The sequence below is a fragment of the Phyllostomus hastatus genome, unplaced genomic scaffold (genome assembly GCF_019186645.2).
Source record: "Phyllostomus hastatus isolate PE091 unplaced genomic scaffold, TTU_PhHast_1.1 phas_scaffold_1674, whole genome shotgun sequence".
NCBI lineage: Eukaryota > Metazoa > Chordata > Mammalia > Chiroptera > Phyllostomidae > Phyllostomus > Phyllostomus hastatus.
Window position 1 is genome coordinate 13,379,703 of NW_025334011.1, and position 27,310 is coordinate 13,407,012.

General features: G+C 39.1%; 2 protein-coding genes and 2 pseudogenes across 3 annotated transcripts in view; 1 reads left to right on the forward strand and 3 right to left on the reverse strand.

Moving 5' to 3' along the window:
- The window catches only part of YME1L1 (YME1 like 1 ATPase), a 61,896-nt gene extending 38,209 nt beyond the window's left edge, over positions 1-23,687 (reverse strand). The window contains exons 1-4 of the mRNA XM_045857984.1: positions 23,484-23,687; positions 15,534-15,662; positions 3,500-3,662; positions 1,576-1,674 (exon numbers count right to left, since the gene is read on the reverse strand). Of these exons, the coding sequence (XP_045713940.1) occupies positions 1,576-1,674; positions 3,500-3,662; positions 15,534-15,662; positions 23,484-23,516 (424 nt within the window). The 5' untranslated portion in view covers positions 23,517-23,687. The remainder of the gene's footprint in view (positions 1-1,575; positions 1,675-3,499; positions 3,663-15,533; positions 15,663-23,483) is intronic.
- On the reverse strand, positions 5,481-11,772 carry LOC123831028 (annotated as a pseudogene).
- On the reverse strand, positions 18,804-20,168 carry LOC123831202 (annotated as a pseudogene).
- Positions 23,688-24,574: 887 nt separating the features above from the next.
- The window catches only part of MASTL (microtubule associated serine/threonine kinase like), a 35,258-nt gene continuing 32,522 nt past the window's right edge, over positions 24,575-27,310 (forward strand). For both annotated transcript variants that reach the window (XM_045857964.1, XM_045857965.1), the window contains exon 1: positions 24,575-24,818. In XM_045857964.1, coding sequence (XP_045713920.1) covers positions 24,636-24,818 — 183 coding nt within the window. In that variant the 5' untranslated portion in view covers positions 24,575-24,635. The remainder of the gene's footprint in view (positions 24,819-27,310) is intronic.

Consider the following 27,310-nt stretch of genomic DNA (forward strand, 5'->3'; position numbering starts at 1 on the left):
GAAACATCAATGTTTGGCTGCCTCTCATGTGCACCCCACTAGGAACCTGGCCCGCAACCCTGGCATGTGCCCTAGGCTGGGAATCAAACCTGCAACCCTTTGGTTCACAGTCCAGTGCTCAATCCAGTGAGCTGCACCAGCCAGAGCTCAACCCAAACATTTTGATATGCAGATTTTCATTATGAGTCATTAATAATTGTTTGTAATTTCAGTTTTGAGATTTCCCTTTGGTCACAGGACACAAAGAAAAATATCTACCATATTTTTTAGCTATTCTTTCTGTTATTTGATTTGTTTTATTATATGATTAGAGAACCTGAGCTCTGAACTACAAATGCTTTGAAAAATGAAGATATATTTCATACCCAAATACATAGTTAGTTTTTGTCTCCATAAATATTTTAAAATATATCATCCTTATAGTATACAAATGGTATATTGTAGAACTGTGCACCTGAAACCTGTATAATTTTGTTAACCAGTGTCACCCCGATATATTCCATAAAAAGGAAAAAAAAAACAATAAAAATACGTCATCCTTAAGTATACTTCTGTCTTCTACATTAACAATTTCTTCAGAGGATCACTGGCCTCTGTTCAACCTGGTGCCTCTCTTTCATGCTAAAAGTATGTGGAGGAGCGTCTTGCTAATCCACTGATGTGGTCAATGTATTTGGAATACAAAACACAGTGTTATGGTGACTGAGCAGGATAACTTCAGTGTATGATTCAAGCCCAAAAGTAATCTGGAGTAGCCATGTCTTGCTTCCTTCTCTGGTAACAATGCTCAATCCAAGAGGATTCAGAGACAAACTCCTTTAGATTCACATGCACACACCCATTCTCCCAGATAACAAAGGTGTTTTTGCCAATTGTAGCCTAAAATTTAAAAGCTGTATCAGCTCTGTGACTGACCCACTTGTGGCAATCTTTCAACTGTTTACTATATCAATCATTCCAGATCCCACTGTTATTGATTTGAACTTCAGAGTTTTTCCAAAGTTCCACTGGAAATAGTACACACCTCTGATATTAATTGGAGTTTCATAAAGGTCTTTTTTGTTTATCACTGTCACCTAAAACCCATCATTAGTATCTGACATATTATCATATAATCATAATAAATATGAATCAATATGTATTCAATTTGCTATCAATTTGATGTCATCTACATTATAACTCATGCAAAGCCCTCAAATTTCTGATCCATTGATGAAATCCCTCTCTCTTGTCCTCACTTCTTTCTCATTTTTCTATTTTCTTATCTTGCAGATGGATTTGGGAAATGAGGGGAAGTATACAAATATGCTTATTTATTTTGAAGCAGGTATCAGTAAGTACCCTGAAATATTTTACTGTGGCACTTGTCACTCCCATTCAAAATTTAGCTCCTACTTTGTATTTTTCAAATAAATAATTATATAGACATACCCAAACTAATCAATAACAAATACTCTGTAAGTTTTACTATGAGCTACAAATGAATGTTTAAAATTAGCATCATTAAGAAAAACAAATCAGAATATAATAAATATACCTTTTTTTTTCAAAATAAATAAAGTTGTTGCTTCATACCTGGCCAGTACTGAAGATCTGAACAAATGCTTTTAAGAGTTCTTGAATGTCGTCTGTACAAGCAAGAGGAACGCAAAGTACTAAACACATCTATGTAACCTGGAGGGAAAATGAAAGTAATAAATGTTCTAATTGCCAAACCATATAAAATCAAATAAAATATAATTTCACCAAGTATTAGAAAAAACAAAATATGAGTTTTGCCTTTTATGTATAAATAAGGCATATATGTTAATCTAAAGTTACTTTTAGTTAAGAGCACAAAAATCATTATTTCCTAAAGACAATTTAAAAACCTCTAATGAACAATGTGGTAAAACCAGAGGTACTGCTCTCCTACTCTCTTAAAGCTTCCACAGTTCTTTGGAACAAAGAAAGTTCCTTCCATAGCTATAAGCCATGAATACTTTGGTGTTCCTTCCTAACTCCTATTCTTGACTAATGGGCCCCATCCAACTTTACATCCATGATCAGAAAAGGTACACAGAAACAACAAAAACAATGGTTCTCATCTATCCCTACATCCCAATTAGGATTCAGGAATTCTTCTAAGAACACTTAGACTGAAGTCAGAAACCCCTTCCTAATACTTCTGCCTACCTAAGCCTAGAAAATGGCTGGCAGTAAGAGAAACAACCTTATAAGGAAATGTAAATATGAAGATTAAAAGAGCAATAACAATGATAATAAGTAACAGTAACATGTAACAATAAAAATTTTATTCTACTGAACAATTACTATGGGCCCCAAGTACTTTAAATTGTTTTATCTGGTCCTCTAAAGTGAGAATAGTTATTCCTCACACTCATGTGGAAAAACAGAAACTTGGAGAAATTAAATAAATACCATAGTCAGTCAGTGGCAGGATTGAGTTTGATCCTATTCTATCCGTCACTCTTAAGCACTAAGTCTCAGGGCTTCTCTCAGGTAAAAGATGGGATAGCACAAAGAAAGATAAGCTAATAGAAGCAGATTTTTCATCTAAGCCCCAAGTTCAAAATACTTTCATTTTTTCTCATTCCTGAATTCCTTATCTTCCAGCCCTTACATGAATTAAAACCACACACACACACACAGACACACACACAAAGAATTAGCAAATGAATTAAGTTTATACAAAGCAATTTCAAATCAAACCTTCAACATAAAACTATTCAAACTTGCTTGCTCTTTTGTCCTGGGCTTTTTTTTTTATTAATAACTTATACTAGTCTGAAAAGTCTGTTCTTCTGTCACAACAGAACAAGTATTTTGACAAACCTCTAACACTCCTTAAAGAAATGTACCATCCAAAAAGAAATGAATAAATCTGATATCCCTTTCAACAAAAATGTCCACTTATTATTAACTCCAGATTGTTAAAAGCCTCCAGAAAATATGTAGACATTCTATAAAATGGACTGTGACTGTTCCTTCAATATATTCTCAGAGATGAGTAGTATGTTACCTGGAATCCAAAATATGTAGTATGCTCTATTAGATCCTAGAACAAAAAATGGATCCTAGTGGAAAAACTCTCATTTGGAGAAGTTAAACTTTTATTTGGTAAAACCTAAATGAAGTCTATAGTTTAAAGTAAAAAATATATATAATAAAAAATAAAGTAATGCATCAAATGTTAATTTCTCAGTTTTGACAAATGCACCATGGTTACGAAAGTAGTCAGCATTAGCAGGGAAGTCAGGTGAAGTGTACGCAGGAACTCTGTACTGCCTTTGCAACTTCTCTGCAAATCTAAAGTTATTCCAATATAAAAAGTTAGCCAAAAAAATGAAGGAAGGGAAGACAGGAAGGCAGGCAGGAAGGAAGAAAGGAAGGAAGGAACTCAGCAAAGAACTTGTTACATAGTGAATGTTAATAAATGGTACCTGCTATAATTGTTAATAGTGTTAAAAGTAATTAAAACAGAAAATATATTACTTACCATATTTATTTTCAAAGAAGGACTGTGCAGAGACATGAGAAGTACGCCAATGCGAAGAAATGTTTTTGCCCTTACAAAATCCAGGAAGCAGGTAGTCTACCAATTGATCAATCTGTCCAATTTTTAATTCAGATAATCCAAGGTCCCTTAAGCTAAGCACAGGCTGTAAAACATTAAGCCAACCAAGTAAGCATTAATGTTATCAAGATATTTAATTTACAGAGTACTTATCAGTTGAAACAATATGGATTTCAAAAATCTAATGAACGTATTGGTTTCTTTGTTCTTTTTAATATTTAAATTGGTGAAAATATTTTTATACTTCTAGTTTTCCTGAGGTCAGTCATGTGATGTTTGACAAACATTGAAAAAAAAATATATTCCCAGTGGTATCATCACCAGTCCTTAGAACTTTCAAGCATCCTCCAGTCTTTAATGTCCTTAAAAACCCATTTGACAAATAAAGGGTATGCTCTGCTACCACCGGATATCTCACTGCTCTGGCCTCATTACAGAAATCCTTCTTTGAGCTGAGAGGTTCTGTGATTACCCATATCTAACTTCCAATAAGAGGGAAACTAAACAAAGTAAAAAATGTGTGAAAACATGCACTATACTTACCTAAAACAGTTCTAACATGACTACAGACAGATAGGGGTGAGTTATTTTATTGTCCACATGAACTGACTGAGAGACACTAACGACAGGTAACAATTACAAGCCCCAAACAGCTAGAACTTCAAGAGAATAAAAATAATCAGAACAAGTATCAACTTTTTATAATTTATGTCAACTTAGATTCATGAATTCTATAGTCCTAGATTGACATCCAGGGGTTTATCACTTAATGAGCTTTGTAACAGGCGATTCATATTCTCAGAATCCATTTGCTCATTAGTAAAATAATCATGAAATATGTTCTGCCTGTTTCACAAGATAGTACAGATCAATGGAAGAGATAACATGCTGCTCATCTACATATCCTCTCCTACACAGTAAGATATTTAAAGCCATGATGACATAAAAATTTTTTTCATTTTAGCATATTCTTTAATATGCTGGATGAAGAAGTACCTATGTACCACCAAGTATGTTAATGTACTAAAGTACTCATATTTACAAAGAACATTATGTGGGATAGCTCACAGTCTTTGCAGAAGTGTCATGAGTTACCCCTGTGCCTTTTTATTTTACAATCTATTGTTGGTTACTGTGAAAAGTATTACAGATAAAGAAAAGAAAAAAAAAACAAAGCTAAATATGAATACACTTTTCCAAATATACATATAATAGCTTACTATAGAACTGCAATAAAAACAAGTCAAATGACAACATCTGATGTAGCATTTACAAAATGCAGAGTCTGCAATAAAAAGTCAAAGGCAAATAAAAATTTATTTTAACTTCAAAAATAACTGAGTTACAGTTACACTTTGCTTGTCTTACCACCATGTAGCTGACAGTCAAAATTTTGCAATATCAATATAAGGGATATATATAAAAGCTACAAGAAAATCCCCAAACTCATAAAATTATTTAAATGTGAAATGAGAAGTTTTAACACTGAAGAATCTGATATGGTAAACCAAACAATATAATATAGAAAAGAGTCTAGAAAAAAGGCTTAGGCATTAAATTTTGACTTCTCTTGCTCAGAGAGTGCTGGAGCATTATCAAGTTCCTCAATGTGACTCATGCAGCACTTCATAGCTTGTGCCATCTTGGCCCAGTCAGATTTCTTATGTGTCTACAAATGACACATGTAAGCTGAACATCAGCCAGGCCTGGTGAAAATCGGTTCTAACTGACTCACTTCCTCTTTTTCCAAGACAGATTTGTTTTTGTTTTTCTTTTTTTTACCATGTTTTTGCAAACAGGGCATATCAGATAAATAAAAAAAAATACTTTGCAGAAACATTATTTTAGAAAACCCATAAACAATTACAAATACAGCCAGTGAATCTCTTCTCTTTGACCGTGGTTATTTTTGTTTTGTTTTTGGTTTGGATATTATCTTTACCCCAAAGGAATTACTGGTAACAACCTGATACTTATTTTTATCCAGAACATTCAGCACCTCATCCAAAAATGAGGGCCCAAGATTGAGGTGCAGGGAGAGGAGGGAGCCCATCAGATCAGAAGACTCCTCTGATTTTAGTCTTATCTTTGACAAGCTTGCATGGGGTGGGATGGTCAAACATGTCCTTAGCAGGGCAGCCAGGGTACTGTTCTGAAAGGCTGGAGGAGTGGCTGTCCCTGCCCTAGGTGTACAGCCATGCAGACCCACTGGAGCCCAAGACATTTCCGTGGTAGACTGTCCTGTTCTCTAACAGACTGCTTTTCTCCGGAGCCTTTTCCTCCATGACAGGCTCACAGCAAAGGCTGGGCAGCACTGGCCCAAAGGTCTCCTATTTGAAATTAAATGTCACCAGCGACAATAACAGCAACGTGAGTGCTTGAGATCCTCCATGGTCAGGAGAGAGATGACATCTCTGAGCACATGAGAGGGTGTTTCTGTGAACACAGTCTGAAGTACTGTTGGCCTGGAAGGACTCAACACACCCAGAGAACCGATTCCAGCATGCTTTCACCTGGTTTCCAGGTAAAAAGCTCATAGTTCCTTTAAAGGAAGGAAGTATCTCCAAAGAGATCATCCCTGGCCCTCCTTACCAATGTGACTAGTGTGCTAAAAGTATCCAAAGGCAAGACTGACCATATCACAAGACAAAATGTCCTTCAGTTTAAATTTCTTTCCTTTTTTAAAAAAATCCTCACCCAAGGATATGTTTATTAATTTGAGAGAGTGAGAAAAAGAGAAAAACATCAGTATGACAAAGAAACATTGATCAATTGAACCCACAACCTCTAGGTGTAGATGAAATTCCACGGAGTACTGTGCCAGGGCTAAATTTCTTTCCTTTCTTTTTATTAGCAGATTTCAGGTTAATTGAGGTCTTGGCTGGTATTTTGGAATTTGAGGATATTTTGGAATTTGAGAATGTCTTTTTTGCAAAAGGGAAAATGGGCCACTTTCCTCACAGATTATGTTTCCAACGCTGCTTCTGATAAGAACTGTCACATCATTTTTCTCAAGTACCTTCAGAAGTGACTTTGAAAGGAGATGGAGATAGAAGAGACCTTTTTTCCTTTTTTTAAAAAATATACTTTATTGATTGTGCTATTACAATTGTCCCATTTCCCCCCTTCACTCCCCTCTACCCTGTACACCCTCTCCCACCCACTTCCCCCCCTTTAGTTCATGTCCATGTGTCATGCCCGTCAGTTCTTCAGCTTCCACATTTCTCATACTATTCTTACCCTCCCCCTGTCTATTTCCTACCTACAATCTGTGCTACTTATTCTCTGTACCTTTTCCCCCCTCTCTCCTCCTCCCACTCCCCTGTTGCTAACCCTCCATGTGATCTCCATTTCTGTGGTTCTGTTCCTGTTCTAGTTGTTTGCTTAGTTTCTTTTTGTTTTTGTTTTAGGTGTGGTTGTTAATAATTGTGAGTTTGCTGTCATTTTACTATACATGTTTTTTCTGTATTTTCTTTTCTTAGATAAGTCCCTTTAACATTTCATAAAATAAGGGCTTGGTGATGATGAACTCCTTTAACTTGACCTTATTTGAGAAGCACTTTACCTGCCCTTCCATTCTAGATGAAAGCTTTGCTGGATAGAACAATCTTGGATGTAGGTCCTTGCCTTTCATGACTTGGAATACTTCTGTCCAGCCCCTTCTTGCCTGTAAGGTCTCTTTTGAGAAATCAGTTGACTGTCTGATGGGAACTCCTTTGTCGGTGACTGTCCCCTTATCTCTTGCTGCTTCTATAGGATTCCCTCCTTCATGTTTACCTTGGCTAATGTAATTATGATGTGCCTTGGTGTGTTTCTTTTTGGGTCCAACTTCTTTGGGACTCTCTGAACTTCCTAGACTTCCTGGAAGTCTATTTGCTTTGCCAGCATGGGGAAGTTCTCCTTTATTATTTGTTCAAATACGTTTTCAATCTGTTGCTCTACCTCTTCTCCTTCTGGTACCCCTATAATTCGGATGTTGGATAGTTTAAAGATGTCCTGGAGGTTCCTAAGCCTCTCCTCGTTTTTTTGAATTCTTATTTCTCTATTCTTTCCTGTTTGGTTGTTTTTTTCTTCCTTCTGGTTCACTCTATTGTTTTGACTCCCAGTTTCCTTCCCATCACTATTGGTTCCCTGTGCATTTTCCTTCATTTCTTTTATGGTAACCTGCATTTTTTCATCTAATTTGTGACCAAAATCAACCAATTCTGTGAGCTTCTTGATTACCAGTGTTTTGAACTGTGCATCTGATAGGTTAGCTATCTCCTGGTCACTCAAAAGGATGAGTTCTGGGGCACTGATTTGTTCTTCTGTTTGAGCCTTTTTTTTTTTTTGGTCTGGTCACTCCTGTTACGGTGAGGGGCAGAGCCTTAGGTGTTCACCAGGGCTGGTCACCCCAGTCGCTAGACTGTGACCTTGTATGTGAGGGCGGGGACGAGAGGAAACAATGGTGGTAGCTCCATTCTCTGTGGGACCTCGGTCCCTTCCCTGGGATCCTGGGTTGCGCACTCTGCCCTGCTCCACAATTGCCACCTCACTGGGTCTGCCAGCTGCTGCTTGCGTACTCAGGGTCCACCGGCTGCAATCTTGCACACCCAGATGCCTTACACGCTCCCGACTGCCTTATGCACCCAATTCTCCCTGTTCTCCGAGCCACAACCCGCGCCCGGCTGCTTCTCTCCTACCGGTCTGGATGAACGGGTCTATTTCAACTTCTTGGCTGTCCAACTTCCATTCAGATAGATTTTCTATCAGTTCTGGGTGTTATTCTGCCTCTAAATTTTGTTCTTGTTCCAATCTTGGTTGTGCGTGGAGGTACGGTGCGTCCACCTATGCCTCCATCTTGCCAGAAGTCCCCGAAGAGACCTTCTTAAAGCTTTGGCTAAGCAGGGTTTTCTGAAGAGCCAGTTACAACGTCCAATCTCTTCCACAGCATGGACAAACCAGCAGCCTCCAAGGATCATAGCTGCTGCCCTGGGACCAGCACCTGTGCCACATGAAGACACCCAGGGTACACATGGTCCCTCCACACTATGCACACAGCCAGCCTCACAGCATTATCCTGTCCAGGCAGTGTAAAGGTGCCCAAGGCCACTGATCTCTAGGCTTACCTGCTCCTCCAACAGCAGCTGTGCTACCCACTGGAAGGAAGAGGTAAGCCAAAATAAAATATTTAAAAGTGCCTTTTAAATTATTAAAAATCATAAATATAAAGCACATTATTATAGTGAAAACAGAAAGACTACAATATTCAAAAGTTATCTTTTAAAATGGGAGGCCTAAAAGTCTATTTATAATACAAACTTCAAAAAGAAAATGGAGACTTAACGAAGATGTAAAATTACTACCCTCACTCACTGGGTATCAGGTCCTAGGAACTGTAAAGACAAATATGGAACATATAAAATGGTAATTATCATACACGGTAACTGCTATGACAGAGATGGTTTCAAAAGTGGTGAGAGAACACAGAACACAGAGCAACTAATGTCGTAAGCCACAGGAGGCTTCACTGAGGTAACACCTACTTTGAAAAATGATGAAGCAAGCCTTGGAGAAGGAGCAAACAAAAAGTCAAAGGGCCTAGAATGTCTGAGATGTAGTAAAAAGTTCAGTGATGAAAGGGACAAGAAAGACAGGGTATGGCCAAATTGTGAAGAGCCTTATTTGAATTTAATTCTATAGATAATATGGTTAGTTTGGTTTTATAGGGAGAAAATAGAAGATAATAAACTGGATGAGAGAAGGCTGATGGGACAAAAGAAAAATGATATGAGCTTGATTTAAATTTCGTCTAAGAAGGATGGATAGACTTCCGGCCAAGATGGAAGCATAAGTAGACACACTGTACCTCCTCCCACAACCAAGATAGAGACAACAACAATTTAGAAACAGAATAACAAGCAAAACCGACAGAAACTGATCTTAATGGAAGTCAAATAACCAGGAAAATAGACGCCTTCATCCAGACCGGTAGGAGGGGCAGAGTCGGGCATCCGGGCGTGGGGCGAGAAGCAGAGAGCGTTGGGGCCGGGCGTGTGAGGCATCCAGGGCGTGCAAGACCACAGCAAGTGGACCCTGAACTTGCAAGTGGCAGCTGGCAGACCCCAGCCAAGGGTGGCAGCCAGCAGACACAGCAAGGCGGCGACTGTGAAGCAAGGCACTGTGCACAACCCAGGATCCCAGCACTGGGAAATAGAGCCTTGGGGCACTGATTGAGGACACCTGTGGGGATTGAGGCACAGGGAGAGACTCCCAGCCTCACAGGAGAGGTCCTTGGAGGGTCCCACAGTGTGCACAAGCCAACCCACATGGGAACTGGCACCAGATGGGCCCAGTTTGCTCAAGGGAAGCAGCGGAAGGGACTGAGGTTCCACAGAGAACAGAGCAAGCGCCACTGTTCCCTCTTGGACCCCACCCCCACATACAGCATCACAACCCAGTCACTGGGGTGCCCCACCCTGGTGAATACCTAAGGCTCCATCCCTCATATGTAACAGGCTCAACCAGATCAAAGGGAAAAAAAAAAGAATGGCTCTAACAGAATTAAAAGCCCCTCAACCAGTTTTTTTAAGCAACCGAGAGATAGCCAACCTATCAGATGCACAGTTCAAAGCACTGATGTGATCAGGATGCTCACAGAACTGGTTGATTTTGGTCGCAAATTAGATGAACAAATGAAGGCTACAATAAGTGAAATGAAGAAAATGCACAGGGAACCAATAGTGATGGAATGAAAGCTGGGTCTCATATCAATGGAGTGGACCAGAAGGAAGAAAGAAACATACAATCAGATAAGAATGAAGAAATAAGAATTCAAAAAAATGAGGAGAGGCTTAGGAACCTCCAGGACATCTTTAAACGATCCAACATCCGAATTACAGGGGTACCAGAAGGAGAAGAAGAAGAGCAACCAGTGGAAAACTTATTTGAACAAATAATAAAGGAGAACTTCCCCATGCTGGCAAAGGAAAAAGACTTCCAGGAAGCTCAGAGAGTCCCAAAGAAGTTGGACCCAAAAAGAAACACACCAAGGCACATCATAATTACATTAGCCAAGGTAAAAATGAAGGAGAGAATCCTAGAAGCAGCAAGAGACAAGGAGACAGTAACCTACAAAGGAATTCCCATCAGACTGTCAGCTGATTTCTCAAAAGAGACCTTACAGGCAAGAAGGGGTTGGACAGAAGTATTCCAAGTCATGAAAGGCAAGGACCTACATCCAAGATTGCTCTATCCAGCAAAGCTTTCATCTAGAATGGAAGGGCAGATAAAGTGCTTTTCAGATAAGGTCAAGTTAAAGGGGTTCACCATCACCATTTTATGAAATGTTAAAGGGACTTATCAAAGAAAAATAAGATAAAAAAACACGTATAGTAAAATGACAGCAAACTCACAATGATTAACAACCACACCTAAAACAAAAACAAAAAGAAACTAAGCAAACAACTAGAACAGGAACAGAACCACAGAAATGGAGATCACATGGAGGGTTAGCAACAGGGGAGTGGGAGGAGGAGAGAGGGGGAAAAGGTACAGAGAATAAGTAGCACAGATTTTAGGTAGAAAATAGGGGGAGGGAAAGAATAGTATGAGAAATGTAGAAGCTCAAGAATTTATGACACATAGACATGAACTAAAGTGGGGGAATGTGGGTGGGAGAGGGGGTGGAGGGGAATGAAGGGGGGAAATGGGACAACTGTAATAGCATAATCAATAAAATGTATAAAAAAATGGATGGACATAACAAATCACAGACAAAAGACATTTGAAGAAACCAGTAGAATGTAGGAGCTGAGAGGGTTCTGGAAGGATGTGCTGGTTACTGATTTGTTGTCTCTTTCCTTTCATCTAGATCCTTGGATCACCAAGGATCCTCTACATCCTTGTTGTTGGTTCTACCAACAAGGATCTGGGCCCTTTAAATGTTTTTGATTTGCCAGTACAGGGCACTAGAGACATTGTAGGAGGAAATTTTTTTTTTTCTGGTTCAGGTGTGCTCAAAGCTCTGGTCTGCACCACCCCATGGTTTCTCCAGCATTCATTGGCTCCTGTTACCTCTGCAGCTTATTCTCCAAAGCCTGGCTCCTGTGGTACAGTGGTCAGCAATACCCAGCAGATTCTCCAGTAACATACATCCCATGAACAACTCGCCCTGGTACCTTATAAGGCAGATTTCCATCACGTTCAGCTTGCATGGCACCATAGTAACTTCTTCTGTGCCATTCAGTTAGCCAAGGCCATGCCCTCTCCAACAAGGTCAAAACCTTGTAGGGGTGGAAAACTCTTCCTGGGAAGCTCTGCTTGAACCCCAGGAGCATTGGCTGCTCCATAAATGTATTTGTCCTATAAATTTCAGAGTTTTCTTTACTTACTATTGGCCAATCCCTAGTTACTCCAATCCCCTATAAAAACAGAATTTTTAAAACATTAAACTAAAAACTGTATTTTATATTATACTTCCACTTTTTATATTATGTTTACAGTTCAAATGACTATGTAGTTTCTTGTTCATGGCTGGACCCAGACTGATAAAGAGGGGCTAAAACCACTGTAAGTTTGAATACAGTGGAATATGAGGGAGTGGCTCTGTTTTGGACACCTTAATTTTGAAGTCTCTTGAGCTTACCCAGAGGGGTAATTTAATAAGCCACTATCTAAATTACTTGAAAACTTTAGAGAGACGTTAGGGTTGTCAGCATATACATATATGTAGATGTTGAGTGAAGATATAAAAGTAGATTACATAACCTGAGAGACTGCAGAATGAAAATTAGATTTAGGATAAATGCATGGTACACTCTACATGTAAGGGGTTGGCAATAAAAAAGGCCAGTGAAACAAAAAGAGAAAAGTTATCATCAATGTGGTATCACTCAGTCCAAGAAAATATGTTGGAAGTAGTACATACTCAGCAAAGTCAAATGCTAAGAAAAGTTGAAAAAGATGTGCATTTTAAGAGACCTGTATTTAACACTAAGGAAGTCAATGCTGACCTTAGCAAAAATAGGTCTAAAAAATGGTAAAAGTGGTAACCGAACTACGACAGGATGCAGTGTGGATAAACTTTAACAAGTACAGTAGTACCCTTTACCCATAGTTTTGATTTCCATAGTTTCAATTACCTGCAATCAACCACCATCTGAAAATATTACATGGAAAATGACAGAAATAAACAAATTGTAAATTTTACATTGTGTGCTGTTCTCAGTAGCATGATGAAACCTTGTGCTATCTGTTCTGTCAGGCCTGGAGCCAAGTATCATCCCTTGTCTAGTGTCTCCATACTGAATACTCTCCCCACCAGTCAGTCACTTAGCAGACTTCTTGGTCATCAGATCCAAGACTGTATTTTTGGTTATCAAACAGATTGTCACGTGTTGAAGTCACCCTTCTTGTACTCAATACACAATGGCCCCAAAGCACAAAAGTAGTAATGCTGGCAATTCGGATATGTCAAAGAGAAATCCATAAAGTACTTGCTTTAAGTGAAAAGGCAAACGTTCTTGACTTAAAAAAACTGTAAACTGAGGTTGCTAAGATCTATGGTAAGAATGAATCTTCTATCTGAAATTGTGAAGAGAAAACAATTCATGCTAGCTTTGTTTTTATATCTCAAATTGAAAAACATACAGCCACAGTGCCTAAATGCTTAGTTAAGATGGAAAAGGCATTAAATTTGTCAGTGGAAAACCTGCACAAAAACCATGCCCTGACTGGTGGGAATGTGTTGCACCAGAAACCATTGAGCCTATAGAAGGATTTCAGCAGGGATTACTTGGAACAAGTGACCTCAGTCATATAACTTTATCACAGCCTACTGTTACAACTATTCAATTTTATATTAGTTATTGTTAATTCCTTACTATGCCTAGTTTACAAATAAAACTATCATAGGTATGTATGTATAGGAAAAACATAGTATATGTGTATATGGTTCAGCATTATCCACAATTCCACACACCCAATGGGGAACCTTGGAATGTATCCCCCACTGATAAGGTGAGGCTAGTGTACAGTTAGAAATTCAGAATAGCCCTGGCTGATGTGGCTCAGTGGACTGAGTGCTGGCCTGTGAACTGAAAGGTACCAGTTCAGTTCCCAGTCAGGGTACATCAGGTTGCAGGCCAGTTCCCCAGTTAGGGGCATGCAAGAGGCAACCAATGTTCAATGTTCCCACATCGATGTTTCCTTCTCTTTTTCCCTCCCTTCCCCTCTATCTAGAAATAAATAAAATCTTAAAAAAAAAAAAGGAAAGAAATTAAGACTACTTTTTCAAGAAGTCTGAAAGCAGAGAATAAAGAAGTTAATAGCTTGAAGGAAGTGAAAAGAAAAAAATTTTTTGTTTGTGTCATGGGTATTTGGATGAGCAAGACTTGATGAAAGCAAAGTCACCACATAGCAAAGGAGGTGAGAGCAGAGATGAGATAGGATGCTTAAGAATAAAAATGTTTGTGAAGCAATAACAAGCACTCATTAAAGACAAACAATAGGACTAATGAAGGTATCATCAGACGGTAAGAATGCCAATTCTATATTTGAGACCTTTGGTCTTAACACTGGCTTCTAGAGTTTAATTACTTTTCAAGCCCCCCAAAACGTACTTCACTACTGACCTAGCAATTTCACTTGATGAAACAATCCAAGATTTAGCAACATGATAGTAAAATCAACAAAAAATTTAAAACAATATCCAACAATGGGATATTATATAATGAAGGTTTTATATAGTCATTAAAATTTTGGAAAACGTATGGCATAACAAGTTCATAAGACTATTAAATGAAGAAAGGAGACTAAATCAGCACTGCAGTATGATCCCATTATAAAACATAAAGTGTAAAAGAAAAAAAAGAAGGGTTTACAGGAACAATTATAAAGGACATATGGACAACAACAAGGGGAGGTGGAATTAGGGGAGGAAGGCAGAGAGGGCTGGAGTGGTGGGGAGGGATGGGAGTAAAAGATAGAAAACTGTACTTGGACAACAATTAAAAAAAAGATGACGAAGACAAATTTTCATCTAATTAAAATTTTATCTTAAGTCCTGGCTGGTGTGGCTCAGTGGACTGAGCTTCAGCTTGTGGACTGAAACACGCTGATTTGATTCAGGATCAGGGCACATGCCTTGGTTGCAGGCCAGGTCCCCAGTTGGGGGTGTGCGAGAGGCAACCAATCTGTTTCTCCCCTTCTCTTCCTCCTTTCCCCTCGCTAAAAAAAAGCAAATAAAATCTAAAAAAAAAAAAAAATTTATATTAAGACTGACCCAACAATCACTCCCCCAAAAGTAAACTTTCAACTTTTCTTCTACTATCCTTTGCCATAGTCCTTGATATCAGAACTAAGAATACAAGCTATTTATTGGTTAAACAGGCTTTGGGAAACTTGCCTACAGACTATACTGTTTTCTTTCCTTTTCAAAATGTATTCTGAGCTACTATCTTACTAGTCAATCTTGTGAAAACAAGGGTTCCCAGGGCAAGAATTCCCTATACCCTAGGCCAATACTGATTTCATAGCTTGTACAATTCACTTGCAGATACTTATATTCTAGTTGTTCAATTATACTGAAAGCTCCTATCAGGTGGCAGATGATAACTTTTTACTATTCTAGCCTCCCTGAGATTTGGCAGGCAAACATGGTCAGTAACTATGGATTCACTGCTACTGTTGGAACAAAACAAGAAAACCTGAATGGTATCACACAAGTAGTAACCTGGAAGTGAATACCAAATCTACTGCCACATGAAATTTTTTAATAAGGTGCTAAAGAATAAAACAATAACTTTCCCATCTGTATAATAAAGCCAGAATTAGACATCCTTAATCGTAAAGGAGATTAAGCTGGTAACAGAAATCACCTTATTACAAAAGCCTAAACATAGAAAAATGCTTCAAACATATTTACAACATACTAAATCAAAATGCTTTCTCACACAACCAGAGTAAAACCTATTACCTCACTGCTGGGAGCCTCATGCTCAGGAACCACATCTCGATGCTGGTTTTGAGAAACTGATGCACTGACGGAAGATGTGCTTTTTGGTGAATGGAAGGCATTGATGAGATGACTCAGAGGAACTGTAACCTAGAAAGTTATGAAAGTTGATATTAAGTAATATGTACCGCCACAAAATGAAATAGTTCAACGACATTTTAAAAAGTAAGCATGTGTCCAGAATTTGATACTTCTCAACCTCCCCACTGCACCATCCTGTTCTAGGTCACCATTACCCGTATGTGGATTTCTGTAATAGCTCCCTAACTGCTCACCCTACATGTATTCTAAGAGAGCCAAAGTTAGATCCATCACTCCTCTGTTCAAAACTTTCCAGCTGCTTCTCTTCTCACTTAAAAGCCAAAGTCATCCATGGGTGTTGATTACCTTTTATCCACTGCTATGCTCATATTCATTCTTCAACTCCACTGGGCTCCTTGCTGTTCCTAGAATACAACTGGCAGATCCTTACCTCAAGGTCTTTGCACTATTTATTCCCTCTTGTCCATTTGTCACCTAACTTGCTCTCTTATATCCTTGAGTTCTTACCTCAAAAGGAGTTCACCTATGGATCCAAAGTGTACCCCTCTCCCACACTGTAATCTCTGCACTGATTTTCATTGTTAAAAGTTTTCAAAGAGCTCAATGTTCAAGCTAGCTCACCCTCCCTCCCAGAGGTTAGAGATGACAGTTTCCATGCTAATCACTAAGATAACCAACCTAGCCCTGATAATTTCTAGAAACCTCACCCTAAGTAACTTTATTAGCATAAATCCGGGAGTGATCTCAAAAGGACTCCTTATGAATAATGACACTCCTACCACTAAATTCTGAGGGTGTTAGAAACTCTGGGCCAAGAACTGGAATAAAGATTAAATATTTATTTTTCATTATACCACACTCTCCAACTAAATTATAAGTTCCGTGTGGCAAGAGACTTTTTCTTATATTACTTTACTTTTGTGTATTTTATTCAATACTGTAGCTTAGTGCAGCAACAATCACAAAGTAGATGCTAAGTAAACGTTTTTTGAGTGAACAAATTAAATAGGTTCTCCCTGTTTGCCAGGTTTCATACTGTGTGCTTCACTTATATTATCATTTAATCCTCATTTAACAACCATAAACATAAGTTCCTATTTAATTAAGACAGCAAGAATTTAGATAGATTCAGTGGCATGTCCAAAGTTACACAACTAGTAAGTACAGGAGCAATTCTAACCCAGATAATACAACTCTAGATTCCAAGCAAAGACTTTCCATTCCCTAGTTACTGATATAGAAATAAATTTATGATATGCTGTTAAATGGGGAAAAAAAAGCTGTAAAACTGCCTGTAATGCCTTTTCATAAGTATACACATGCCTATTTGTGTAGAGATTTAAAAAAGTAGAAAAGAATTTATTATAACAGGTGATCTTGGGTAATGAGATTATGGGTGATCTTTTATTATGTATATTTTTCTTTTCAGCATTCTTTGCAATGAGCTGTATTATTTTTAAAGCCAGAGATAAATGATAAGCTCTTTTAAAACTATAGGAATAAAATTATGTTAAGATGCATATTTCCTTCCCATTTCTTTGAAAATTTTAATTAGTTGTATTTATTCTCATTCAAAAAAAGCTTTAAATTGCTAGAAGAGTTTGATCTCTTCTCTCTTGTTTTTAGTGTGTTAAATTACCTTTTCTTTCATTATATTTTTATCCTTATATGAGGACCTTTTTCATAGCTTTCAGACAGAGAGGAAGGGAAGGAGGGAGAGAGAGGGAAGAGGAAGACAGGGAGAGGAGAGAGAGGGGGAGAGACAGGCACATCAATGTGAGATAGAAACATCAATCAGTTGTCTCTTGCACGTGTTCTCACTAGAAATCATACCCACAGCTTAGGTATGTGCCCCAACCAGGAATTGAACTCACAACCTTTTGGTACACAGGATGAGACTCCAACCAACTGAAACACACCAGCTAGGTTTCTTTAATGGGTTTTTTTTTTTAAATTATAGTTGACATACATTATATTAGTTTCAGGTATACAACAACATGGTGATTAGACATTTACATAACTTAGGAAATGATCACCTTGATAAATCTAGCACCCATCTGACACCATACATAACTATTACAATATTACTGACTATATTCCCTAAGCTATACTTTATATGCCTATTTTGTAGGTACCAACTTGTACTTCTTAATATCGTCTCCTTTTTCTCCCTTTCACATAACCACTTCCCATCTGGCCACCATCATATGTTCTCCCTATCTGAATTTATTTGTGTTTTGTTTATTCATTTATTTTGTTTTCAACTCCACATGTAAGTAAAATCATATGGTATTTGTCTTTCTCTGTCTGATTTCATGCAGCATAATACCTTCTAGGTACATCCAACTGTTGCAGATGGCAGGATTTCATCCTTTCATATGGCTGAATCATATTTCACTGTATATATGCACCACATCTTCTTTATCCATTTATCTATATGAATACTTAACTGGCTTCCATATCTTGGGTATTGTAAATAATCCTGCAATGAACATAAGGATGCATATCCTTGTATGTCTTTTTGAATTAGTATTTTGAATTTCTTTAGATAAATATCCAGAAGTGCAACTGCTGGATCCTTCTTTGTGTTTTATAGTCTTTGTTTTAAAGGCTGTTTTGCTTTTTTCATTGCTTCTATTCTCACAAAATATTTTTTTCCATCCCTCTCTTTTCCGTCTTATGTGTGTCCTATGATCTGAAGTCTCTTGCAGGCAACATATGTAAGGATCTTGTTTTCTTACCTGTTCAGCCACTGTCTTTTAATTTGGACTTTTAATCGATTGACATTTAAAGTAATTGTTGGTAGATTTGTAGTTATTGACACTTTATTTTTCATATTCTTTATCTTTTTTCTTCTCAAGAAGTCCCTTTAACATTTCTTACAATACTGGTTTGGGGGTTGATAATTCCTTCTTCTTGTCTGGGAAGGTCTTTATCCTTCTATTCTACATGACAGCTTTGCTGAGCAGAGAAATCTTGGTTGTAGGTCTTTGCTTTTAATCACTTTGACTATTTCATGCCAATCTCTGCTGGCCTGAAAAGTTTTTGTTGAAAAATCAGCTAACAGTCTTATGGCAGCTCCCCTTTAGGTAACTAACTGCTTTTCTCTTGCTGCTTTTAAGATTTTCTCTTGTCTTCAACCTCTGGCACTTTAATTATGATGTGTCTTTATTACGGCTTCCTTGGGTTCATCTTTTTTTGTGACTCTCTGTGCTTCTTGGACTTGAATGTCTATTTCCTTCACCAGGTTAGGGAACTTTTAGTTATTATTTCTTCAAGTGTCAGATCCTTACTCACTCTCACTTCTCCTTCGGGTAACAGCTATGATGCAAATGTTGGTATGCTTGATGTTGTCCTAGAGGCTCCTTAAACTATCCTCTTTTTGGATTCTTTTCCATTTTTGCTGTTCTAATTGAGTGTGTTCTGCTACCTTATCTTCCAAATTGCTGTTTCAATCCTCTGCTTCAACTGATCTATTGATTTCTTCTAATACAGTCTTCATTTCAGTTACTGTAGTCTTCCTATCTAACTTGATCTTTTGTGGGGGTTTTTTTCCGCTTTCATTTATTTATTCAGAAAGTGATTCATGTATCAAATGAAGCATTTTTAGCATTTGAAATACAATGTTTGGAAATCTTTATTTCCTGGGATCCTGTTTATTACAATTTCCATAGTCCTGAAAAGATTCTCTTAAGTTTTTCAAGGACTCAGGTATTTGCCTGTGTGATGTTAACATCAATAAAGGATGCAGTGAAGTAGTTGCTGTGATCATAATCCTCTTGTAATCTAAAAACAACAGGGGTTTCCTTTTCAATATAGGAAGCTATGAAGTTATCAGGAAGTAACTGACCATCTGAAAGAAACAGGACATCATTTACTCGATCAATTAGTATGTCCATCTGAGAATCTGCATAGTATTCACAAGGTAGGTAGCATCATAAGCCTTCCATGTAGTTTGATCTATTCCCAAATATCCACTACCGGTGTTTCTGCCCCAGGATCAGAAGACTAGATTGCACACGGGAGCAAATGCTGACACAGATTTGCATTTTCCAGGATTGTTTAAAGCACAAACCAGAGCTCCATGGCCTCCCACACAGTCTGGCCAAAAACAGACATTCTTTGGGGGTCCACTGGAAAATTGGCATTTACAAGTTGGGGAAGCTCCTCCATTACACAAGAATACATTGTGTAGTTAGTTTTCCAAGGATCTTCATTGGCATCCACATTAAACCCAGCACAAGTGCCAAAGTCCCACTTCTTACCTTCCCCTTTAATACTGTAGCTGTGAGAGTCAGTATCAGAAACAATAAAAACAAAGCCCTGTTCTGAGGCAGCCTGATGATGACCAGATTTTTATATGAAATGCTGTTCTGTGTAAGTTAAACCAGACAGCCAACATAGTACAGGGGATTTTCCAGCTTCTGTCTTTGGTGGTAGATAGCAAATTTCATTTTGCAGTTTCAGTTCAACAATGTCATGTTCAAAAACTTTCTACAATTCCCCAAAGCACTTGCTGCTGAAAATCTGTTTCAATGCCATTCTTTTCCTGTCTAACTGCTACTTGCTTTTTTGTCTGCACCAAAGGATAAAATAAAAGTTCCCCAAGTGGCAGTGGCAATAACAGCCTCTTTTATGTTTTCTATCTCCATTTTCATTCCTATCTTTTTGTTGAAGTTCTCACTGAGGTAATTAAGCAACCTTATAACGAATGTTTTGAACTCTGCATCTGGTAGGTTGCTTTTGTTATCAGGAGTATCCAACCAACCTTTTGGCATCTCTGGGCCACAATGGAAGAAGAGCTGTCTTGGGCCACACACTAAATACACAAACACTAATGAAAACAAAAAAAAATCTCATAACGTTTTAAGTAAATTTATGATTTTGTGTTGGGCTGCATGCAGCCTGCAGGCCACAGGTTGGATACTTCTGGTTAGTTCTTTTTCTAGAGTTTTGTTCTTTTCTTTCTTTTGGGACATGTTTCTTTGTCTCCACATTTTGGCTGCCTCTCTGTGTTTGTTTCTATGTATTAGGTAGAGATTCTATGTTTCCCATTCTTGGTAGAGTGGCCTTAACTAGTAGGTGTTCCATGGGCCATGGTGACACCATCTCCTAGTCCCCTGAGATGGGTGTTTCAGGTGTGTCACTCGCATGGGCTGTGTGTGCCTTCCTGTCATAGTTGAACCTTGACTGGTGTTAGCACATCATTGAGAGGGATTACCTTCAGGTGACCCGTCACTGACTGTGAGGACTGGCCACAACTACAGTGGAGGAGCTTTTGAACAGGAGCTGACACCACAAAGCAGGATTTGCTTTAGTGGGGCTCTGGTGCCTGCTGAGTCCATTCTTTGGATGTGGTGTTTGTGCAAGTGGTTAGGCAGTGATCAGAAGCTGTCCAGGGTGAGTGCTGGCTGTGTGCATCCCCAGCAGAAATAAGCCAAGATCAGCCGCTGCATGTGCCCTGCCCAGGACCACCCAAAATGAGCTACAGAGCACTCTACAGATGGCTGCTACTTGTGCTGTGCTTGGAGGTGCCCAGGAGAGGCCGCCAAGCTGTGAACCAAGGCTGGCTGCTGCTAGTGCCAGGCCTAGGATCATTTAGTGAGAAATACAGGATATACTAGGCCAGATACTGCTTGTTTGGGTTTTGTGAACCTTGAGAGATTTTAGGAAACATAGAGTATGAGCCAAAACAGGCTGTAATGCAAAAGCCACTGGAAACATATTGGGTGGGTCCAGGTCTCAGGGAATCACCAGGATAAGGCAAACAGTGTTAGCCAAGCTGATGGGGTCTCAGTTATGGCACCTGCCTGGGGTCAAAAGCAGGGGGTACTCAGCAAAGCAATAATGGTTTCTGACAGCACTTCTATCTGTGAGAAAGCTGACCCCTCCAGAGCTCACCTTGAAGCTAGAGAATTTAATTCCTGCCATATGTCCCTGGCGCCTTTCAAGCTGCTGCCCCAGTGCCCCAACATCATGTACCACTAACTCTCCATCTAGCTGATGATAAAATTCTCCTAAACTAGGGTCTTCTGATGTAAACATCTTGAAGTCCAGTTTCAAAAGGCTTAATACTGTATTCTACAGGCCAAGTCACACTTCTTTCTTGGAACAACTGGTAGGACTCCTCCAGACATCGTCATCCTGGTAAATAACATCTTCATGCATGCCACTAATCAAACCATAAACACTGCTTCCCATCACCCCTCAAATCCAATCTTCATGAAATTCTATTTTCTCCAAATTAAATCTCACCCCCTTCTTTCCATAACCACTGCCACTTTAGTTGTGCATTATGCCTCTCCTGGATTACTGCAGTAGCATCCTTTACTAAACATATGTCCACTCTGGACCTATCACATTGTCCATACAGCCATAAGCCAAAGTGATGCTTTAAAAATGTAAATCTGGTCATGTCACTTCCTGCTTAAAAGTAGTCAATGGTTCCCAACACAATTAAAATAAAATCTCAAGTTCCTTATTATAACACCCTGAATGGCCTGCTTCAAGGCTTCTCCCCAAACCTCATTCAGTTATTGTGCCCCTTAATAACCATACTCTAGGCCACACTGGTCTTATTTTTGTTCCTCTAATCTGCTAAACTCTTTCCTACCTCAGGACCTCCAGACAGTCTTCCGACCCTCTGGGACACCTGTTCACTTCCATTATACTTCACCTGATAAACTCCTACTCATCTTTTACTTCATATCAGCATCAAGATTTTGTGTTTGCTTTCTTTACCTGGCACATGACTGATACCCATTAAGTAATCACTTCTTTTTTTCAATCATCCAGAAAAACAAACAACAACAAAAAGAATTGCATATGGGTTATATATAAAACCCAAGGGTTTATGGGTTATACAAAGGAACCTAAGTATATGTTTACCAAGAAACCAAACAGTATCCAAAAATTATTTTACGTTTTCACCCTAGCCAGGTATTCAGTTGGTTAGAGCTTCATCCTGATATGCTGAGGTTGCAGATCTGATCCTCCGTCAGGGCAAGAACAACCAATAAATGCAGAAATAAATGGAATGACAAACAGATTTTTCTCTCTTCTCCTCCTTTTCCTCTCTCTCTCTAAAATCAATCAATAAAAAAAAAATTGAACCTGAAAATTTTCCAAAACCCATTTGCAAAACTGTAAGAATTCTCAAGGAAAAAAAAAAACTGTCAAAATGTTACCATCAAAAAAGATTTTTAAATGAACCATTAGCAAAATAGTTACAAGTGGCATGTTTTAAGAAAAGATCATTGAAAACTGTTGGAATCATTTTTCCCTGCCCCATCTTCTGCTCTAGGAAAAGCCGGGGAGAAAGCCAATCAAAATTTTAACTGCAAGCAATCAATAACTTGAAAATACCTATTTGTTTAGTCATCTCTAGCCAAAAAAAAAAGGAAAGCCTTCGTGGCAGATTATTGAAATGCTTACATCACGTGTTGGTTAAATTCCACTTAAAGTAAAAGAAAAGAATAGGGGTCCGAAGGCGGAAAGACGGGAAAGGACTATTACTTGCTTCCTTTACATTTATGGCAATGGTCTCCCCCACCCAACCTCCAGCCCTGAAAGTCGGTCGCTGAACAATGCCTGATGAATTCTCTAGCAAAAATTCCACGCAATCAACCCGACAAGCCAAGGTCTCCATCACGCTCTGCTTCACCGTCAGTCAGCCCTTTAACTTTCAGCGCTACCCCTGATCCCTTCTCGCCTAGAATTTGTGTGGTTCTATTCCCTTCCCTCCAACGACCGCTTAAGAGAAACCGCTTCCAAGAAAAGCAAATGACAAACAGCCTTGAGCGGTAGAGAGGGAGGGAAGGTTGGGGGGTTGGGGAGGGGGGCGGATAAGGACTGGATGCCCGGACTCACCTGGGGCTGCACCGTGCTCGAAAGGGAAAACATCTCCTCCGGGACCTCAGCGACCTGACCTGCCTGCTGAAACTGCCTTTCCGTCCAGGCAGGGAGGCGCTGAGCCCTTTTTTCCCCTTCTTTTTCTCCCTCCCCTTAACCGCAATCTTCCTAGACACAGAAAATGGCCTCCCCTCTTTACAGCAGCTGCCTCGACAATCCGCCCCGGAAAGCAAAGCTCTAAAGCAACATTACTTCCGGGGCAGAGGAGTGCCTCCAGCCCTGCAAGTGTCAGCGCTCGGCCTTTTCCAGCGGAGTTCCTATCTGTGTTGCTGTCCTCCAAAAGTAGTTGATGTTCACATTGTATAGTGCACTTCACATTTTATAGTGGCCCTAAAAAGTTTCTGACTGTATTTTTCCTTTCCTTAGGGCCGGCATCCACCCTGTTAAACCTTTTCACAGCTTCTTTATGCAATGTATTCTGTTGCGACTGGAACAGAATAAGCTGTAAGGTCTTTTCTTACAAATTAGTGTTCTCTACCTTCCTCACAATAATCGAAAATTCTTCCTCTTGTTCCTATTCTGTTTCAATCAGGCAAATTACATCCTGTTAAAATGTCAGATTACAGGTGCACCACCACTTCCTGCTCTTCCAGTTTCTCCACATTTACGATTTCACTAGCCACCATTTCCCTGAATAAATCCAACCGGTTTACATTTAGTCGGAGGGCAGAGAGAGGGTGGGTAGGAGAAGGTAGAGAAGAAATTTTTTTAAAAGTCAGGTTCCCAACAGCCTTCTTTGAAAGTCAGGTGTAAACTATTCAAATCCTATGATCCAGATTCTGATCCTCAGTGCCCATTTATTTATTTACTTATTTATGCTTGTATATATGTATTTATTTCGTTAGCGGCAACGCCTAACCCAACCCCCGTCTCCTTACAAACAAAGTGGGCAGTGGTTACTGCCCTGGCAGAGTGTGTGGTTGGTTGGAAAATTTCCCAGCGTCCCCACCCTCACTCCCATTGGGTCCTTCGGGGCTAGCGCGACGCGGTGACGTCACGACCTGCGGGCGGCGTGGGCGGAACCTTACTTTGAACCTAGTTGGCGGGAGTTGTGGCTGGGAAGGGAGCTTTGGCGGCTGCTTAGAGCTTTTTAATCTTGGCTGCGCTACAATGGAGCCCACCGCCGGGAGCGAGGAGAGTGGACGAGGGGCGGCTGCAGGGAAATGCGTGAGTAGGATCTCAGTGCCAAGACCTCCCTCCATTGAGGAGTTCACCATAGTGAAGCCTATTAGCCGTGGCGCCTTCGGGAAGGTGTATCTGGGACAGAAAGGCGGCAAGTTGTATGCAGTGAAGGTAAGAAGTCAAGGACTAGAAGCCAGCCCTTCGGCTCTTCTTTCTGTCCTCTGAATTGGGCAGGCCCCTGGGTTGCTGGAGTAACTAGACTGGGTGGCCTGGCTTGCTGACGCCTGCACAGCCCTGCGAGCTGACTTCTCACTTTAGGGTGACACATCAGCGAGGGCAAATCGGTTGTTTCTCCTCTGCCACGCCCTTCTCTTCACACCCTGAATACTTACGAGACACCAGAACCTCTGAATCCTTTATACTGATTTCGCCTTCATGAAGATTAAATTTGAAACTTTAAATTTTAAAGTTACTTTCCAAATTATTTTTTAATTCCGTCAGTTTGATGTACATTAATTTCTGACCTATAAATTAAAGGATCTCATTAAGCAACCTCATTTTTCCTCTTCCAACATTCCATTATAAATTTAGAATGTATTTTTATTTAAAGACTAAACTGGAATATGGCCTAAATCAGTCTTTTATCTTTGCAGCAGTATATAGCATTCCAAAATCATTCAAGAGCTTTCCATGTATTGAAACAGTTCTGGCCATTCTTGGGTATCCACTCTCTCACAATTTCAGATTACTCACATTTCAGCAATTAGTGAAAGTGATAAAGGAAAGAAGCCAGCAATGTGAGTGGCAGGAGACTTTGGACATTGTTATGTAAATGTCTAGCAGGCAACTCCAAATAGTACTTGCCTAACCTAGACTAGTGCTCCCCACCTAACTACCTAAACTCTGAACCTCCTGCATTCCCTTTCCATTCAGTACCACCATCGTCATCCCTGTCATAGCCTGCGTCATTTAACTTTTCTCTCCTTCATCTGTGTATCCCATCTTCTTAACAAGTATTGTCAATTCTATCTCATATTCTTATTACTCCTTCCATTTCATTCCCGTCTGCCCAAGCACAGCTCTTCATTTTGTCTTCTTCCTCCTTTAATTTATTCTTTCTTTGTTCCTTCCTTCCTTCCTTCCTTCCTTCCTTCCTTCCTTCCTTCCTTCCTTCCTTCCTTATTAAAAGCACAATTTGATTTCTTAATAAATTAAAGATTGAGTAATCATCACCACAGTCCAATTTTAAAATATTTCTGTCACCCGCAAAAGATCTCTCCTTCCCATCTGCAGTGCTTCCCCCCTTTTATACCCTTAGCCCCAGGTAACCACCATTGTACTTTCTATATGTTTGCTTTTTCTAGGCATTGCATATGCATATAATCATAAATGTATAACTTTTGGTCTTTGTTCACTTAACATGATGTTTTTGAGGTTCAACAGGCCTTAATATTCATACCTAGTCTATTGAAATAGCCCCCTAACTGGAATCAGTATTCATTTTTACATCCATTCCTTAGGCTGTGATATACAAGCTAAAGTCCAAACTCCTTAAAAGGAAGAAAGGAAACATTCATGCTTCATTCTGACTCTAAACTCCCACTGTATCTTCCACATTTCTTGTGGAACACAAGATATGTGTTCTAGCCACTCCAGACAATTGACTAGTCTCATAATTCTGTATATGGTCCTCCTGAGCTTATGTTTATGCTCCTTAAGTGCTTTTCTTTTACCCTTCTCTGCTCTTCTCCACCTGTGTTTTTTATCCCAGCTCACCTTCAAACCTACCCTGACCCATTGAAATTAACTCTTCCTTGCTTCGTATGTTCCCAAGATGTTTTGCTTTTCCTTCTACTGTGCTTACTAATCAGTCATTATCTGTTGTTGAAGTGAGAACACCAATTCATTTTTTAGTATTTACTGAGCATGTCCTTCCTTTCTCAGATCTGGGCTATCGTGAACAAAACAAACCTGCCTTCATAGAGTTTTCAATCTAATGGAATGATAGGTAAAAATCATATTATAAACTGGCTTTGTCAATGGTTCACAATTTCCTTATGGAAAGGATATAAGGCTGGAATGTACAATGTATTCATGATTTTATTAAATACTCTAATGAATCTTTGGGAGAAATATGCCTTTTTTTTCTTGAGATAGTCCTGAGACTTGATCTCAGTGTTATTGACTATTCAGTTAGGGCTCCACCTTTAATGGTTTTGCCTCTGTACTAATTACCTTGAAAAGAGTGATCAGTTATTTTCTGTACCATAGCATTTGATAATGTTTCACTAGTTCTAACCATTCTTAAAATTTTATTTTCTAGGCAAACTTTCTACATTCTTCCTCTTTCTGATTCTATTTCCATCCATCAAAGAATCAGAATTTTTTTTTATATATATGCATATGCACACTCATATATACATACACATACACACATATACATGTACATATATATATTTCTCTGTGTCTAGGTTCCTGGTTATCTGCGAGCTATTAGGAACATTACTATCTTTTCACTTTGTTATAAGAAGAACAGAACAGAATCTTTTTTTACTGCTAATATACAGGATCAGCAGGGAACATTTATTTTGCTTCTTTTTCCTTCTCAAAAGGGACATGGTACTTATGACATTTGATGTCAAGATAAGCAATTCTCTGTTGAA